General features: G+C 41.1%; 1 protein-coding gene across 1 annotated transcript in view; it reads left to right on the top strand.

The window, feature by feature from the left end:
- AGO3 (argonaute RISC catalytic component 3) overlaps window positions 1-20,040 on the top strand; it is a 103,113-nt gene that overhangs the window by 70,355 nt on the left and 12,718 nt on the right. The window contains exons 10-17 of the mRNA XM_040974199.1: window positions 2,281-2,403; window positions 2,721-2,854; window positions 3,779-3,963; window positions 8,523-8,682; window positions 10,595-10,685; window positions 14,353-14,547; window positions 14,858-14,992; window positions 19,506-19,607. Of these exons, the coding sequence (XP_040830133.1) occupies window positions 2,281-2,403; window positions 2,721-2,854; window positions 3,779-3,963; window positions 8,523-8,682; window positions 10,595-10,685; window positions 14,353-14,547; window positions 14,858-14,992; window positions 19,506-19,607 (1,125 nt within the window). The remainder of the gene's footprint in view (window positions 1-2,280; window positions 2,404-2,720; window positions 2,855-3,778; window positions 3,964-8,522; window positions 8,683-10,594; window positions 10,686-14,352; window positions 14,548-14,857; window positions 14,993-19,505; window positions 19,608-20,040) is intronic.

The raw sequence follows: 20,040 nt of genomic DNA on the forward strand, positions 1-20,040 counted from the left end.
GGAGTGAATCAGCAATGAAAGATCTGTCTGAGGTACATTTATACTGTCTCTCTCTCTCTCTCTTTCAAATGAAAACAAGATTTTTAAAAAGTAATTTCCTAGGTATAAGATAATTGTGAAAATTAATTGCTAAGTGCTTTGCACTAAGCATGTCACACAGCAAGTCTTGGTAAACGGTTGGTTTTTTTAACCTTACCCTGGAGATACATACCAGAAATGAATGGTACTTAAGCCTTAAGAAACATATGCATTAGTTTAGAAAATTGGAAATTCTTGCTTATTGTGAGAGGATTCTGTTTACTTTTATTAATTCACTTTTATTAAAATTTAATTTATTTGTATTTAAAAGGTAGAGTTAGAGAAGGAAGGACAGAGAGAGAGACCTTTCATCAGTTGATTTCACTCTCCAAATGGCTGCAATGGCCAGAGGTGGGCTTGTCCAAAGCCACAAGTCAGAAGATTCTTTCAGATTTCCCATGTGGATGCAGGGGCCTCCGCTGCTTTCCTTGGCCTTTAGAAGAGAGCTGGATGAGAAGTGGAACAGCCCAGAGAGGAGCCGGCAGCCATATGAGGCACTGATGTCATGGATCCTGCCCCTGGATATGTAGCTTTTTTTAATGGACTTTGACTCACAGACTTGAACATCGACTTTTTTTGATAACCCTCTTTAACCTTCATTCTGAGAACAATTTGGTATGTTTTTTAAAAAAAAAAAATCAGTTAATGTAACATGAGTTATAATAAGATCCAATAAATTCTTCATCTTTAACTGGACTTACTGATACATTGTGTTAAATTGCAGCCCATGACTCATATAATTCTTGTTGTTTTTAAATTATTTTTAAAGGTTAATTATTTTAAAAAATAAATCTTTAAAAAACAGAGTTATAGGGCTCGGCATTGTAGCCTAGTGGCTAAAGTCCTCACTGGGCGTGCACCTGGATCCCGTATGGGTGCTGGTTCGTGTCTGGTGGCTCTGCTTTCCCATCCAGCTCTCTGCTTGTGGCTCAGGAAAGTGATCGAAGATGTCCCAGGCCTTGGGACCCTCCACCCACATAGGAGTCCCCGAAGAAGCTCCTGTCTCCTAACACTTCAGATCCCCTCAATCCCAGCCGTTGCAGCCACTTGGGGAGTGAATCAGCAGACGGAGAATCTTCCTCTATCTCTCCTCCTCTCTGTATATCTGACTTTCCAATTTAAAAGATAAATAAATATTTTTTCAAAAATTTATAGAGAGAGAAGGACAGGGAGAGAAATAATTCATCTGCTGATTCACCCCCACATAGCCACAATGGCCAGAACTGGTCCAGACCAAAACCAGTAGCCAGGAGCTTCTTCTGGATATCCCATGAGGATACAGGGGTCCAAGGACTGGGCCCTCCTCTACTGCTTTTCCAGGCTGTCAGCAGGGAACTGGATTGGAAGTGGAGCAACCATACTCACACCTATACCCATGTGAAATCCTGGTGCCTCAGAGGCTTAAAATACAACCCCATGGCACCAGCCCCTCATGTTGCTTTTCTTATCTGAAGTATACCCCATTAAGCATGCTTCATAGTATGTTACTTTTTATCTGAAAATACTAAATTTTATGTAAATTGTAAATCAAGTCATTAGAAAAGAAGCTTTAGGGCCCGGTGCCGTGGCATAGCAGCTAAAGTCCTCACCTTGAATGCACTGGGATCCCATATGATCGCTGATTCTAATCCCAGTGACCCCGCTTCCCAACCAGCTCCCTGCTTATGGCCTGGGAAAGCAGTCAAGGATGGCCCAGAGCCTTGGGACCCTGCACCCGCCTGGAGACCCAGAAGAAACTACTGGCTCCTGGCTCCTGGCTCCTGGCTTCAGATCAACTCAGCTGTGGCCATTGCAGCCACTTGGGGAGTGAACTAGTGGCAGATCTTTCTCTCTGTCTCTCCTTCCCTCTTTTGAAAAACAAAGCTTTAGACCAAATTTTTTAAGTGAGGTACTTTTATCTCCCTCCCAAATGTATTAGGCTCAGTTATGTAAGTTAGGAGTCATAAGTTGTTGAAATTTCTTAGTCTTCAACCTAATATATTCCTTAAATATTATAAAAATTAACAAGAATTTACAGTCTTCCTGTTAATGTCTTCATGATCCATGATCCTCAGGTTAAGAAATTGTGTTCTGTAGTTAGTGACTGTTGATTAAACCCATTGTAAAACATACAGTTGACACAGGGACAAAAGCAAAGATGATTGTCATGGTTAAAGATCAGGGGGGTTTTGAGAGTTAACTGCAAACTTTTACTCTTGATAGGTAAGAAGTGCAAACTATGAGACAGACCCGTTTGTTCAGGAGTTTCAATTTAAAGTTCGGGATGAGATGGCACATGTCACTGGCCGCGTACTCCCAGCGCCTATGCTCCAGTATGGAGGACGGGTAAAACCTCTTCACATGTTAATCACGTACATACAGCTTGTAAGTATGGAGATAAGGGCATCCTAGCTCAGTTTGAAATTTATAAAGGTATGTTTTACTTTTTCAACAGCACACGTTTTTGTTTTAAGATGAGAGTCTTTGCTAGACTGTAGTGAAAGCTTTAGTTTTTTATATAACATCAGCCTGAAAGCCCATTCTATGTCCAATATCAGAAACATATCAGTTCAGTGACTTTGACATGCTTATTTTTAGCTCACTGAAATAAGTGGCTTTTATTTTTATCTACCATGTTTTTTCTCTTTCTCTCTCTTTGGCAGAATAGAACAGTAGCAACACCAAGCCATGGAGTATGGGACATGCGAGGAAAGCAGTTCCACACAGGAGTTGAAATCAAAATGTGGGCCATTGCTTGTTTCGCCACACAGAGGCAGTGCAGAGAAGAAATACTGAAGTAAGGCATGTCATGACTTAGGTTTAGTGCTTTTTTTTGTGTTTGGATTTTAAATGACTCATCTAGTGTTCTAACATGTCTCAGTGTGTGGGATCGTTCATCACTGAACCTTTCAAAGCATTTTTTTTTTGATACTTTGATAAAGATTTTTGAATCCATTAGTTATATGAAGAATCATTAATTTATTCTTCTAGACATCCTGAAAGACTAACTTTTGTGTTGCAGCAGCATTATCTTTTGGTGACAAATAGGTTATATTTAATTCTCAGCTTTGCCACTTCCTGACTTTAGTGCTATAAATAATTTAATTCCTTCTTCAGGTTTCACCTATGTAAAATAGGGATTGTAGTCCCTGAAGCCAGGTGAGGATAGATCCTGATTTCTCAACTGAGGCTCTTGAAAAAGTGGTTAGACTTCTTTTTCTATTTACTTATTTTCCAAAGTTTGACCTTCACCATCACCACTTTTTCACTTTCCTCAGATTCCTATCTTGAATTCTTAGGTACTAAACAAACTTCTGTTAAAATTTTTTTAATCTGGAATCTTTAATTTATCTGACAGTATCTCGGGCCCCAAAATTCTACTCCTCCTCCTCCCTTAAAATCTTATGGCTCTGTTCTAACTGGTTCCTAGAGAATCTCCAAGATTTCTCTCTAGGCCACTGGTTTTCTCTAAATAGAAAAGTACTTGAAAAAGTTTGTGGAAAATGGGACTAAATATTTATTCTGGTACCCAAAAAAAAAATGTGAAATCCATGCAGTTTTTTTCATAAAATACACTTTGTATGAACATTTGTGAAGACCCTTCCTCTGTGAAGCACACAGATCTTTGTTTTGTCCACCGTTCCTTTCCCAAACTTTCCACTAGTGGTTTATGTGCATTTGATGACTAGACAGAAGTTTCATATCTAGTGGTTTCTGCTAGGGGCTTCACAGACCAGCTGCGGAAGATTTCCAAGGATGCAGGGATGCCTATCCAGGGCCAGCCCTGCTTCTGCAAGTATGCACAGGGTGCAGACAGTGTGGAGCCCATGTTCCGGCATCTCAAGAACACCTACTCAGGGCTGCAGCTCATCATCGTCATCCTGCCAGGAAAGACACCAGTGTATGGTAAGGATGCCTTAAGGCTGCATTTTTCCTCAAACACTTGATATTCCTTTTAGTAATATACTAAAACGTATTCTAAAACTTCTAAGTATTAAAACATATATTTTGTTATAGTAATTACTTTAAGACAAACCAGTACTAAATGATTCAAGAAGTTTACCCTGTGAAAAGAATTTCAGCAGCTAAAAATGGTACTTACGGGAATAATTATTCAGTAAAAACAGCTGAGATAATTTGAGTGTGGGAATCTAATGTAACATTTAAAAACATAGGTTCTGTTATCATGCTGCATTATGCAGGATTTTGGTATTCCCAGTTGTATTACCTGAGTGATTTGACTAAATTGCTTGGTAAACCTGTTTGTTCATCTGTAAAACTGCAATATTAATAATAACTTAACCTGAATATTCAATAGTTATAAGGATTAAATCTTACCTATACATATGTTAAGGGCTAGTACTCAGTATATGTTGGTTATTATTGTAAATTAATTTTTGTGAAACTTAAATCACTGAATCATAGAAGAACATGAAGAAAGCATTATTTTCTAACCACTGTGCAGTGTAAAATCATTTGATTCTAGATATTATGTAAGAAGTAACAAGAGAAAAGTAGGTGGTTTAAGGACAACAGCAGGTTCTGGGCAGCCTGTGTTAGACTGCCATTGCAAGTCCTCACTGCTGTGCTTCTCATCCAGCTCCCTGCTAATGCGCATAGTAAGGCAGTGGAAAACGGCCCACTTGCTGTGCTCGCTTCGGCGGCACATGTACTAAATGGCCCTCTTGCTTTGGACCTTGCTATCCATGTGGAAAACCAGGATGGAGTTATAAGCTCCTTGGTTTCAGGCGCAGTCCCAGCCATTATAACCATCTGAGAAGTAAATCAGTGGGTGAAAGATTATCTTTCTTTCTCTTTCATTCTGCCTTTCAAGTAAATAAATCTAGAAAGAAAAAGGAGAGGAAAGAGGAAATTCTGTAAGAACATATTGTATGTGCCACCACCCCCCCCAAAAAAATATGAGATTTATATTTTCTAGGGCTGGTGTTTGGCAAATTGTAAGAACCCTTGATATTCTGATTATTAATCTCATCATTAATATATCTTACAAATGTTTTCTCACATTTGGGGGATTACTTTTTTATTCTGTTGATAATGTCCTTGGATACACAAATGTGATAGTTTTCATGAATCCCAATTTATTTATTTGCTTTGTTATTGCTTAGGCTTTTGTTGTCATATTCAAGAACTATCATCAAATCCCATGCTGTGAAGCTTCCCTCTGTGTCCATCTAAGAGTTTTAGTTAGTTTTACTTTAGTTTTATTTATTTTTTATGTTGTTTATATAGTTGACTGTAAGGCAGCCCCATGAGGACCATCGAATAGGGTAGGGAGGGTCACTATACAGAGGAAGATGGGTCCATTGGCTGACAGAGTCAACCCTAGTGCTCTACTCATACACCTGGGCATGCCATCCACTGCACTGGCATCAGCAATCGAGGAGGCCCAGTCCTTGAAACATGCATTCCAAGGTCAGACCACAAATTCTAGGATTCTCCCTGTGACTAGAATTTTGAGTACAGTGGCCCATTTTGGGAGTCCTCCAAGAAACCTCACCTGGTCTGACCCCAGACCTGGCTCTTAACAAATGCCAGCCAATACAGGGTTTGGTTTAGTCCGTCATCCATATAAGCCTGCCCACATGTTTTTTATTGTAATTGCCTGGTCAGTTCCATCCCTAGCACCATATTCCATGCAAATCAACAGGTGTTGCAGGACAGTCCAGCCCAGTGTTCCACACACCTGGCCCCTTGCATACACCAGAGGGAACTGCAGCCTATCTGGGATAATCCTCAGTAATCCCTACCAGACTCACCCCCAGCCCTGGTTCCTTTGGATGCCAGGTGTGCAGCAAACTAGTCCAGTCAGTGCCTCATCCCAGGCAGGTTCTCATATATACCTATGGGTATTGTAGTTTAGCTCAGCCCACCCCATCCCAGGTATGCTAATGTGTGCTACTGTCTTATCCAGCCTGGCCTGCCCCCAGCCCTAGCGTTCATGCAAAGCTTCAGCCCAGCAGAATGCCCACAGTTTCCCTAGTAGGCCCAGTCCCAGATCTTGCACTTTCCAGGGGATACTGTGGACAGTTCTGACTCAACTTGCAGCCTGTCGCAGCACTTGCCTAGTGGTTTCTGCAGCAGTCTAGCCAGTTGACACTTATCCTGGCCCTTGCATGTGCCAGTGAATTCAGTGGCCTGACCTAGCCCAGCCTCCCCCCAACCTAGCTCACATGCAGGCCAGCAGTTGTCGTAGTGCTGCCCACAGTGTGTTGCAGCTTGGTGTATCCCCAGTCCCTGCTGTCACACTCACCAGCAAGAACAATGGCCCAGCAGAGGAATTCCACAGCCTCCCCATCAGTTCACTCTTGGCCTGGGGTCTTACATGTACCAGTGGTGTTGTGGCCAAGTCTGGCATGGCGCATCTCACCCCAGCATTCACCAGTGGGTGCTACAACCTGGCTCCGCTAAGCCTGCCCACAGTCCCAGCTCTTTCTGAGGGATCCTTAAGCCTAGCCAGCGCAGCCATTTCTGGCCTAATGTGTGAACTAATGGGTGTTGTGTCCCAACCTGGCTGGCCTGTACCCCGCTCTGACTCTCACACCTGCCAGTGGGTTTTGCAGACTAGCCCAGCCCAGTCCTCCCCCAGACCTGACCCACATGTATGTTGATGGATACTGTGGCCCAGCCATTGGGGCCATTTGGTGATTGAATCAGGAGGTAGAATACCTTTTTGTCTATGTCTCCCTGTATATGTGAATCTGCCTTTCATCTTTTAAAAAAATAGATAAATGATGAATAAAACATCTGTAGGGTAAAGCATACAGTTACAAGAAAGTAAGTAAGACTAAGGGTTGATCCTAGAAGTTGTGCATATCTATCAGGGTCCAGTATTTTATTTTTATTTAAAAGGTGGATCTACACAAAGCAGGAAAGAAAGATAGAGAGGTCTTCCATCTGCTGATTTGCTCCCCAAATGGCCTCAACAGCTGGAGCTGAGCCAGTCTGAAGCCAGGAGCCTTCTCTGGGTCTCCCACATGAGTACAGAGTCCCAAGGACTTGAACCATCCTCCACTGCTTTCGCAGGTGATAAGCAGGGAACTAGATGGGAGGTGGAGCAACCGGGACATGCACTGGCACACTATGAGATGCCCGCACTTGCAGGCATGCATTAGCCAGTCAAACCAGTATGCCAGCCCCAGTTGTTTCCATACCCTGTGGTATTGAAAATAGAATGACTGCTGCTGCTATCAATAGTAAAAGCAGCCTGGGGCTCAGCACGATGACTCAGTAGTTAAATCCTTACCTTGTAAATGCCAAGATCCCATAGGGGCACCAGTTCGTGTCCCATCTACTCCATCTCCTATATAGATGAGAGAAAAAGATCCAGAAGATCTTTCTCCTCCATAAATTTGATCTTCCTTTCGAATACAAATAATAAGTCTTTTTTAAAAAAAAAAAACAAGAATAAAAGTAGTCTGTACATAGAGATGGAGAACACATTGTATTAAGTGAAAATGACAAGCTGAAAAATAGCACAGGATCCTATGGAAATCTGTGGGGAAAAAAACAGGGACATTTTATTCTTTTATTCTGCAGTTTCTCTGCTTTCTTAAAAATAACAGGATTGAAAGCTATCAGTGTATCATAATTATAAATGCATTAAAAAATTAGAAAATTACTTGGCAAGAATACAGTAAAGTGATAAACAGAATTATGTATAATTTGCTTTATATTATTTTGATTACTGTGCTTATTCTATTTTTAAAATGGTTCTAATGGGAAAGAAAAATAATTTTCCCTGAGTCTACTAATTTATGTTTTGGACAGATTCCTGTAACAAAAATACAGATTTATAAAGAAAACAAAACCAGTAGATTAACACATTACTGTGTTCACATTATGTGTGAAAAAATTGAAGGCAAATCCTTAGGAGTTTGGCTTACACACCATATTTAATACAGAGCAATTAAAAAAAAATAGCAGTCCCAGGTTTTCAGAGATGAAAACTGTAGGAAGTTAAATGTGCAAGAGAATGCTAATGGAATAAAATTGGCTCCAAGATTCTTCTGAACTGATAAAGTTTAAAGAGGAATTTACATCCGGCCTTCAGTCTAGAAAAATAAGGGCAGATAAAAAAGGCCCTTTGCCATTGTAGCTCTGTCTTATTTTTGAACAAACTGAAAGAGAAGGCAGAACTCCACTCTGCATCTTAATGCTCTTCATTCAGTAATCATTCAAATTTGGGGTAGGCATATTCTGGTTTCTCTCAGTAGGAAAAGCACACTTTTTGATAGAAAAGAGGAAAAAATACAAATCTGTCATTTAACATATAAGTTAATCTTCATGGCAGTATATTTTAAAGTTTTAGCCTTATTTTAGTTTTGATGTCATTTTTAATGCCCGATGATGCAGTTTCAAGAAAGGTGTCTTTGTTTTTGTTTTTGCAGTTAGTACATTTATTTTTCACATCTTTTTGACAAGAGATATTTGCATTTGTTCCATAGCTGAGGTGAAACGTGTGGGAGATACACTTTTGGGGATGGCTACACAATGTGTTCAAGTCAAGAACGTAATTAAAACATCTCCTCAGACTCTCTCAAATTTGTGCCTGAAGATAAATGTTAAACTTGGAGGGATCAATAACATTCTTGTACCTCATCAAAGGTAAGATAAGCTTTTTAATAATTTATGCAAATTTTCATAGTTTTCATTTACGTTTTTCCAAATACAGCCATAACTACCTTAGAATGTGTATGAGACCTCGCATTAATTATTCCAGCCATGGGAGATAACCTAGACATTTTAATTATGAAAAATTAAGATAGTTTTGATTTAAAATGATAAGAGATTTCTTTTAAAGATTTATCTTTCACACACACACCCAACCCTTTACATTTAGTGTGCACAAAGTACCTCCTGCCTAGCAGAAAGTGTTGAGAATTTAATGATTTAATTTTAATTAAAATCAAGTTCAATCCAGTATCTTTCATAAAGCCATTCATTTATTTAGAATGTGAGAATGAAAAGAATTGGATGAACATTTGGTTAGTCAAGTAAGTAAACCATATTAACCATATCACAGTCAATGAGACAACAGCTGCTGCTGTTGGATGGCCTTCATAGAACTCTTAAGAAATATGTGACATTGTGACCTAGAAACAGGAAGTAGCCCATTCTTTAGGTCACTGGGGAAAAGTCAGTTATTTGAGAACTTGGAACAGGTTCTCTTAATATTTGAAACAACTGGGACTGAAAAAATTGTCTTGACCCTCTACAGCAGAAATGAGTTTCAGAATAAAGGTTGACCTACCTGTATTAGACACAAAGCCTTTTGCCCCTGCTTTTTCCTCCTGTCTCTGCTTCCTGTCCCTGTTCATATGAGATGAACAAATGAAGTGAATGTAGAACTGAATCAACAAGTCTATAAATTAAGGCAAAGTATTTTGGAACTTAAAGGCTACTTTTTTTTTTAAAGGGGAGAGCATCCAAGTAATTGGAACATCTTCCACTCACTCTCCCGAAATTTTAATAGGAAGCTAATCCAGGAACAGAGTACCTGGAACAGCACTCTGGGAGCCAGTGCTGTGGTATTCCTGGTGAAATTGCCATCTGCAACACTGGCATGTTACGTGGGCACCAGCTCATGTTCTGCTGCTGCACTTCCAATCCAGTACCCTGCTCATGGCCTAGGAATAGCAACAGAAGATGGCCCAAGTACTTGAGCCCCTATCACCTGAGTGGGAAACTGGAAAAAGCTCCTGGCTTTTGGCTTCAGCCATCTAGAGGATGAACCAGCAGATGGAGGATATCATTCTCTCTTCCCTTATGTCTGTAACTCTGACATTCAAGTAAATAAATTATAAGGTCTTAAAAAAAAAAGAGCATAGAAAGCAATCTGATCCTGCATGTCAGCATCACAGGTGGTGGATTAACATATTATGCCACAATGAAGGCCATAAAGGATCTAATTTTAAAACAAAAGGATATATTAGAGGGCAGACATTTGACATAGCAATGTTTACACCCCACATGAGATCCCAGCTTGTGCTTTCAATTCCAGCTTCTTTCTTACGCGTTTCCTGGGAGTCAGTAGATGAGGGCCTGGATACTTGTATCCCCACCAGTCACATGGGGGCATCCTGCTATAGATCCAGGCTCCTGGCTTTGACATGGCCCAGCCTTGGCTAATGTGGGCATTTGGGAAGTGAGCTAACAGATGGAAGATCTCTCTCTGCCTGCCTTGTTTTCTGCCTTTTAGGTAAAATGGAAAACAAATTTAAGAGACTAGCTACTTTTTGACTTTTAAATTTGTTACTCAAATTGGCACTTGTCTTTTAGAACCACCAACACCACTGCTTAAGACAAAAACCTCTAAAGAAGACATTGAGCAGTCCTGTTACAATTTTTATGTCTTTGGGGATTCATCAATTAATAGTAACCAGAAGCTCAGGCCTATGAAGTTATCCACAAACCTCTGTACTTGTCAGTAACTTGCTACTTACATTACAGTCTTGTGAGACAGATAAATGGATAATGAAAAGATAAATTATCTAACCCTTTTAAAAATGTGTTTAAGACCATCTGTGTTCCAGCAACCAGTGATCTTTTTGGGAGCAGATGTCACTCATCCACCTGCTGGTGATGGAAAGAAGCCTTCTATTGCTGCCGTGAGTACTATTAGACAGGTTTATCTTATGTTAAGATGAGACCAGAAACAGGCAATCAGCCTTGTGGTTAAGAAGTCTAAATCCCTGAGGCGGACATTATAGTCTAGCATAATAAGCCACTCAGGGTATCTGATTCCCATCAGATTGCCTGGAATGGAGTCTCACTTTCACTTCTGATCCAGGTTCCTGCCAGTTTACCTGGGAAGCAGCAGATGATGGCCCAAGTCCTTGGGTTCCTGTCACCCATACAGGAGACCCAGATGGGGCTCCTGCTTTTAGCCTGACTCAGCCCCCAGCTACTGCAGACATTTGTAAAGGGAACCAGCAGATAGAAGACTGACCTCTCTGTCACTCTACCTCTCAAATAAGAAAATAACTTTTTAAAAATCCAGCTTTAGAACAACTTTGGGGTCAGCTCTTTTAATTTTAACGATATTTCTGTTGTAGCAAACTTTTATAAATGTTCTTTGAACGTTTTGGAAGAATGCTTATTCTGGTTTGGGGGTCTGCAGATTCCATGTATAATTTTATCTATGTTTTGTTTTATTTTTATTTGAAAGGCAAAGTGACAGAATCATGAAGAAATAAAGAGATCTTCCAGGCAACTGGATTCAAAGCTAAGGCAGGACTTATCCCAAGCTTAATATTATGAAATGCCCGAGTACCAAGCAGCAGCTTAACTTGCTATACCACAACAGTGACCGCTGTACTTATATCTGTTAAATCAAGTTTGTTTCTCAGATATTCTGTATCCCATGTTAATTTGTCTATTTGACCTCTCCATCATTGTGCATTTTCAGTTACTTTTCCTGTGATTTCAAAGAGTTTATATCTCATAGCATATTTGCTACAAAATATACCTTACATATACATTTGGTAGATTGCATTTTCTTTAGTATACATTGTCTTCTATATTCATCTACTTCAATACTTTAGGTCTAACTTTTTTAACATTGTTGCTCCTACCTTTAATATCTTCCTGGCTGTATATTCCTGTTATTGTAAACTTTTTGTTATTTTGCTTTTTAAAACAAAATTATTTAGGGCCCAGAGCAGTAGCCTAGCAGTTAAAGTCTTCACTTTGCACACCCTGGGATCCCATAAGGGCACCAGTTCTAATCCCAGCAGCCTTGCTTCCCATACAGCTCTCTGCTTGTGGTCGGGGAAAGCAGTGAAGAACTGCCCAGGGGCCCGGCGGCATGGCCTAGCGGCTAACGTCCTCGCCTTGCACACGCCAGGATCCCATATGGACACAGGTTCTAATCCCTGCAGCTCCACTTCCCATCCAGCTCCCTGCTTGTGGCTTGGGAAAGCAGCAGACGACACCTCAAAGCCTTGGGACTCTGCACCCGTGTGGGAGACCCGGAAGAAGTTCCTGGTTCCCAGCTTCAGATCGGCGCAGCACAGGGCGTTGCACTCACTTGGGGAGTGAATCATCAGACAGAAAATCTTCCTCTGTCTCTCCTCTCTGTATATCTAACTTTGTAACAACAATAAATAAATCTTTAAAAAAAAAAAAAAAAGAAGAAGAAGAACTGCCCAAAGCCTTGGGACCCTGCACCCACATGGGAGACCGGAAGAAGCTCCTGGCTCCTTGCTTCAGATCAGTGTAGCTCCAGCCATTGTGGCCACTTGGGGAGTGAATCAATGGACAGAAGATCTTCTTCTGTGTCTCTCCTCCTCTCTGTATATCTGACTTTACAATAATAATAAATCTTTTTTTAAAAATTTATTATTTTTATTGAAGAGGCAGATTTACAGAGAGAAAAGTCTTCCATTCTTTTTTTTTTTTTCAAAGATTTATTTTTATTATTTTTTCATTGGAAAGGCAGATATACAGAGAGGAGAGACAGAGAGGAAGATCTTCCATCCGATGATTCACTCCCCAAGTGAGCGCAACGGGTCGATACTACGCCGATCCGAAGCCAAGAGCCTCTTCTGGGTCTCCCACGTGGGTGCAGGTTCCCAAAGCTTTGGGCCGTCCTCGACTGCTTTCCCAGGCCACAGGCAGGGAGCTGGAAGGGAAGCGGGGCTGCCGGGATTAGAACCGGCGCCCATATGGGATCCCGGGCGTGCAAGGTGAGGACCTTTAACCACTTGCGCCACCGCGCCGGGCCCAAGTCTTCCATTCTTTGGTTCACTCCCCAAGTGGCTGCAACAGCCAGAGCTAAGCTGATCAGAAGACAGGAGCCAGCAGCTTCTTCTGAGTTTCCCATGTGGGTTAAGCCAAGGCTTTGGGCTGTCCTCTTATGCTTTCCCAGGCCACAAGCAGGGAGCTGGATGGGAAGTAGAACAACCAGAACACAAAATGACACCCATATGGGGTCCTGGCACATGCAAGGTGAGGATTTTAGCCACTGAGTCATCATGCTAGGCACTGTTAATTTGCTTTTATTTGTATTTCTTACAAATTTTGAAAATCACTTCAACAAGTGCAGATGTTTTTAAAATAGCAGCATATTTTAGACATAGCTGACAGTTTTCAGGAATTACGCTGCAAGGCTGTTTGTTTTCTTCTATCATGCATGCATTTTAACAAACTGGTAAATCTTCTGTAACTCTGAAAATTATATTGGAATGAGAATTTAGAATACACTTGTGACATTCAAACCCTCTGTAGAGTGCCTGAGTTTGAGTTTTGATTCAGCTTGCCACCCAATTTCCTATTAATGTGCGTTTTTGGAAGCAGAGTGATGGCAGAAGCACTTGGATCCCTGCCGCTTAGGTGAGAAACTTGTACGGAGCTCCAATCTCTGGCATAGTTCCTGGCATCTCAGCCAAACTTGGGCACCTGGGGCGTGATCCAGCAGATGGAATATCATTTTCTGTATCCGTTTACCTTTCAAATGAATAAATCTTGCAACAGGCCTTGTGGTGTTGTAGGTTAAGCTGCCCCTGGGATGGCCACATACCGAACCAGTGGAGTGCCCAGAGTCAAGTGATGCCTGTGCTTCTGACGCAGCTTCCTGCTCTGCACCTGGGAAGCAGAAGATGATCCATGAATTTTGGCCCCTTGCAGCATCCAGGAAACCTGAATAGATTTTGCTGGCTCTTGACTGTTATAGACATTTAGGAAATGAACCCATGGATAGAAGATCTCTGTCTCTCCCTCTCTTTATCAAAGTCTTAAAGTTTTTGTTAAAAGAAAATGATAATAGTAAATGTTTCTGCTAGTTTTCCACAGATTTTATGGATGAGTAAAATTGATTTTATTAACTTGTATTAATTTTTCCATAGCTTTCAAATTGTTTTTGATTTATTTGAAAGGCAGAGAGAAGCAAAGATCTTCCATCCACTGGTTTAATCTGCTAGAACCCAATCCAGATCTCCCTCATGCATGGCAGAGGCTCAACTCTGTGGACCTCACCCTCTGCTTCCGGGATGTGCGGAAGCATGTAGCGGGCTCAGACCCGTCACTCTGACCGGAGACTTGGAAATCCCCAGTGCCGTCTTAGCGACCACACTGACTTCCCACCACAGGAAAAGAATTTTTGATCCTATCGTGTATATTTTATTCTATTTTTCACTGGAGATTAGCTGTTTTTGATTATTCTCAAAGAAAATGTTATAAAACAATAAGATTACAATTAAATACCAATGTAAATGAAATCCATATATTTTATGCTAATTATGTATAATTTTCTTGTTGTTATTTTTTCCCACCTAGGTTGTTGGAAGTATGGATGCCCACCCAAGTAGATACTGTGCCACAGTTAGAGTGCAGAGGCCCCGGCAGGAGATCATTCAGGACTTAGCCTCCATGGTTCGGGAACTTCTCATTCAGTTTTATAAGTCGACACGGTTCAAACCTACTCGTATCATCTTTTATCGGGATGGTGTTTCAGAGGGGCAGTTTAGACAGGTTGGTTGCCTGGAATCCCATCAGACTTTGCTTGAATCAGATGCTGGGTTTGTAATATGGTTTCTAGTTCTTAAATTCAAAACATCAAGTTCCCAAAGTTAAAATTTGATTTTGCAGAGATTTTTTTTTCCTTTTCAAATGAATGTATATGCCCTGATTACTAAACCATGTTGTCATAAAAGTTAAAATGGAATAGAGATATATTTAGCTATAAAATGATGAGTTTAAGCAATTATGAGACTATTTTATATTTTTCTTTGAAGTGTATAAAATGGAACAAGTGACTGATAATCTTTCCATTCATCTCTAGGTTTTGTATTATGAGCTGTTAGCAATTCGAGAAGCTTGCATCAGTTTGGAGAAAGACTATCAACCTGGAATAACCTACATTGTAGTTCAGAAGAGACATCACACTCGGTTATTTTGTGCTGATAGGACTGAAAGGGTAATCAAACATTTGTTCATTTGTTATGTTACTGTCATAAGCTAAATTTGGTTCACATAATTCACAGAGCATTTAATAAGGGTTCTCTCCCAACAGCAGAGTTTCCAACATAGAGTACCAAATTTCAACTATTTTAGTATGAATAAAGAAGTATCCAAATAGGTTTGCATTTACTTTTTATATGTTAGAAAGGCAGAGAGAGAAAGAGATCAATCAGTCTTCACTGCTGAGTCACTAACTAAATGCCTTCAACAGCTGAGACTTGGCCAGGCCCAAATCATGCTCCAGGGAGTCCATCTACATCTTCCGCATGGGTGGCAGGAGCCCAAGCACTTGAGCCATCTTATGCTGCTTCCAGGTATGTTAGCAGGAAGCTGGATCAGAAGTAGAGGAGCCAGGGTTTGGCATTATAGTACAGCAGGTTAAGCCACTGTCTGTAGTGCCAGCATCCCCATGTAGGCACTAGTTCAACTCTCAGCCTCTCCTGTGAAAGCAGTGTTAGGCCCCTGCCTCCCACATGAGAGACCTAGGCTCCTAGCATCAGCCTGACACAACCCCAGCTGTTCCCAGGTATTCAGTTGTGAGCCAGCAGATAAGATAGTGTTTTCTCATCTCCTTCTCTCTCTTTTTGCCTCTCAAATGTCATTCCCTAGATCACACAACTAGAAAATAATGAAGCTGTGATATGAATCCAGGTATTGCTCTGTGTATCTAAACAAAATACACTTCACAAAAATTTTAATCAGCTCATGCACATTTTTACTTTGTTTTGTTTTTTAATTAGAATCAGAGAGAACGCTGTTTCACTTCCCCAAATGGCTGCAACAGCCGGAACTGAGCTAGACCTAAGCCAGAAGCTGGGAATTCACTCCATGTCTCCCACACTGGTGAGAGAGACCCACTAAATTACTTGGTTTATCACCTGCTGCCTCCCAAAATTCACATTAACAGGAGGCTGAAATCAGGAACCAGAGCAAAGAATCAAATTCGAGCACTCTAGTATGGAATGTGTCTTAATTAGGAGGCCAAATACTCCACCCCCACCGAGAGAACAACTTGAAAAGCAGAATTACAGAAAGAGGAGAAATGGCATCTTCTATCTGCTGGTTCAGTCCCCAAATGACCACACTGGCCAGAACTGAGCAGGTCCAAAGTCAAGAGCTTTTTGGGGACTCCCTCACAGGTCAGGAGCCCAAGGACTTGGGCCAGCCTCTGTGCTTTCCCACACCATTAACAGGAAGCTAGATCAAAATAAGAGCAACCAGGACTCAAACTGGCACCCATGTGAAATGCCCATGCTACAGGTGGAGGTTTAACCTACCATGCCACAGTGCTGGCCCCTAGAATATATAACTTTTGATAAGAAGTTTCTGTGTTGCCAAATTTATTAAAGTTTGGTATTTCTTTCTTTCTTCTTTTCTTTTGAGATTAGGTATAAGTGAGTAGATTATTACTGTTTTATTTTTAATAAGTTAATTTTATTTTTTGTGATGCTTACATAGTTGAGTGGAATGCATGCCCATATGGACCTCCAGTTAAGGTGGGGAGGGTTGAGGAATGGAGAAATGGATGAGACAACTGCCTCCAATCTCCTTTTTGATTCTGATATCTCAGGGAAAAGTAGTGGGATAAGGGGAGAGGGCTGTTCTCGACAACCCAACTGCATCAGTACTCAGGAATTGGTGAAGACCACTGAATGTCACCCCAGGGTCTCCAATGTGGAGCATGTTCTGGCGATACTGCTTAAGTTTTTTTTTTTTAAAGATTTATTTTTATTATTTTTTCATTGGAAAGGCGGATATACAGAGAGGAGAGACAGAGAGGAAGATCTTCCGTCCGATGATTCACTCCCCAAGTGAGCACAACGGGCCGATACTATGCCGATCCGAAGCCAGGAGCCTCTTCTGGGTCTTCCACGTGGGTGCAGGTTCCCAAAGCTTTGGGCCGTCCTCGACTGCTTTCCCAGGCCACAGGCAGGGAGCTAGAAGGGAAGCGGGGCTGCCAGGATTAGAACCGGCGCCCATATGGGATCCCGGGCGTGCAAGGCGAGGACCTTTAACCACTTGCGCCACCGCGCCGGGCCCGAGTTTTGATAGTTCTGAGATGCTGTTGATTTTGTTGCTCCAAGGTTTAGGAAATTCTTCCGAAGTCCATTGTCTGACAGTCTTCCTTAGTCTCAGTTCACCCAGATACTTACCTAGGAGAGCAATCCAATTTATTCTGCCCTCTGTGGTACTAGACTTCCTCTGCAGTTCTTTGTGGCTAAATGGGCACAACTGGAAACTATAATGCTAAGGGAAATGAGTGAATCCCAAAAGATTAGATACCACATGTTCGCCTTGATTTAACCTGTAATTTATTGTTTGGTTGTTTGTTATTTTTTGAACGTGTCATTGATGCTGTCTCAACCCAGATGTTTCGAAGAATGGAACTTGCATTATTTTTAACATATTGTTTACCCAATACTATGTCAATTAATTCCATAATGTTGTATATTGATACTGAGGCCTTGTTGGGGCTTTTAACCGACCGGATCTTTACTCTGTTAGACCTATCTTCAGACCATAGAAGGTCTCCCCAGGAGGCCACTGAACTTATCTGGACAATAAGACGCTGAACTTTATGCTAGGCATGTGTTTGCAAGCAATGAATCTCAACTGAACTTGAACTATGGTTATGCAGCAAGGTGGAGGAATCCACCATGGGGGGAGGGGTATGGGGAGGGGTGGGGGGAATCCCCAGCGCCTATAAAACTGTACTACACAATACAGTGTAAGCAACAATAAAAAAAAAAAATAATAATAATAATAATAATAATAATAAAATATTTTTTAAAAATAGTACTTGAGCCCAGCACAATAGCCTAACAGTTAAAGTGCTCGCTTTGCACATGCCAGGATCCCATATGGATGCTGGTTATAATTCCGGCAGCCCCACTTCCCATCCAGCTCCCTGCTTGTGGCCTGGGAAAGCAGTTGAGGATGGCCCAAAGCCTTGGGACCCTGCACCCACATGGGAGACCGAAAGAGGCTTCTGGTTCCTGGCTTCGGATTGGCACAGCTCCGACCATTGCAGCTGCTTAGGGAGTGAAGCAATGTCTTCCTGTCTGTCTCTCCTGCTCTCTGTATATCTGACTTTCCAATAGAAATAAAATAAATCTTTTAAAAAAATAAAAATTTCTTAAAAATTTTTAAAATGTCTTTCACTTTTACAGGTTCCATAAGTTCGTGCACACAAGCTAGCAAGATTATGTTTTTAAATATTTATTTACTTGAAAGGCGTAGTTAAAGAGAGCGGGGCATGAAGAGAGGAAGAGAAAGAGAACTCTTCCATATACTGGTTGGATGAAACCAGCAGCCAGTAGCTTTTTCAAGGTCTCCCTTTTTCCAGTCTCCAGGTAGCAGGGATTCAAGTATTTGTGCCATCTTTTGCTGCTTTTCCAGGAGCAATAACGGACAACTGGATTAGAAGTGGAGCAACCAAGACTTGAGCCAGCACCCATATGTGATGCTCATATCACAGGGAGCGATTTAAACACTGCATCACATGGCCCTGACAAAATTATTTTAAGTGTCTTTCACTGATGTTGGAATGAACTACCAAAGAAGTAGAAGTTAAGACTCATACTAACAGCTGTTTATCAACACCTGGAGCCGCATTGATCTGGGAACTAGGAATTAGGAACTGTGTGAGGCAGCTCTTTAACTCTGCATGGCTGATTACATAGTGTTCCAAGCTGTGAGTAATGAAACATCAGATCAGCCAATATATGTGTACATTTCAAATTATCTGTAATTTGGATTTAGCATAATGGCCCCATTAGTTAAAGCCTCACCTTGCAAGTGCCAGAATCCCATATGGGCATCATTATGTTCTGGCTACTCTGGTTCCCATCCAGCTCCCTACTTAAGGCTTGGGAAAGCAGTAAAGGATGGCCCAAACCTTGCAATCCTTCATCCATGTAGAAGACCTGGAAGAAGCTCCTCACTCCTGACTTTGGATTGGCTCAACACTCAGTGTTGAGGTCAGTTGGGGAGTGAACCAGCAGATAGAAGACCTTTCTCTCTGTCCCTTTCTCCGTAAATCAGATCTGTCTTTCCAGTAAAAGTAAATAAATCTTTAAAAGAAATATCTATAGTTTATTTTACTTACTTGAAAGAGAGACAGGGAGACTTCTCCCATCCACTGGTTCACTTCCCACAGCAGCTGGGGTTGGAGCAGGCTGGAACCTGAAAACAAGACCTCAGTCCAGATATTTCCCACATGGATGACAGGGACCCAGCTACTTAAGTATCAGTCACCTGCTGCTCCCCAGGGTACGCAGTAACAGGATGCTAGAGTTCAGAGCAGAGCCAGAACTCTAACCCAGGTACTTCATTGTGGGATGTCAATGTCCCAGTCAGTGTCTTTACTAAGCCAAATACCTGTGCCAATTTATACCTTTTTTTTATGGCTCTCATATAAGTTATTTACTTTTCTCTTGTCTATTTAAACTTTGACCAAACACATCTAGGTTGGAAGAAGTGGCAATATCCCAGCGGGAACAACAGTTGATACAGACATTACACACCCGTATGAGTTCGATTTTTACCTCTGTAGCCATGCTGGAATACAGGTAAGCCTTCCCTCTGAGTGAAATGTTTGAATGCAAAAATTTTCATTCTCATGTGAATTTTTTAAATCCCAGAAAAAGGAGTACTCTTCATCTTTTCCCTTACCTTAGGAGGAGCTGTTTTGTGAGAACAGAATTAGATTAACAGACTATATCTGCCTAAAATAAGCCCTTAATTTAGCCTAAAACTTTGAAAAAAAAAAAACACAAAAGCAAAAACTTAAAGTAACTTAGAGTTCTTTTGACTATTCCTCTCTTTGATGATATCATATAAAAAATTTTCACACTTACTGGTAGCTGTTGACCATGGGAAGGAGTTTGATTGCAGAATTAACACTTAACTGTTTCAGTTAAACTATTTTAAGAGCCTATTCTTATTTCCAGAGTTTTTTTTATTAACTTTCTGATTTTACTTGGCAGTTAATTAGTTAATTAT

This window comes from Ochotona curzoniae, unplaced genomic scaffold, assembly GCF_017591425.1.
Source record: "Ochotona curzoniae isolate NIBS_2020 unplaced genomic scaffold, NIBS_Ocur_1.0 contig_2404, whole genome shotgun sequence".
Taxonomy (NCBI): Eukaryota; Metazoa; Chordata; class Mammalia; order Lagomorpha; family Ochotonidae; genus Ochotona; species Ochotona curzoniae.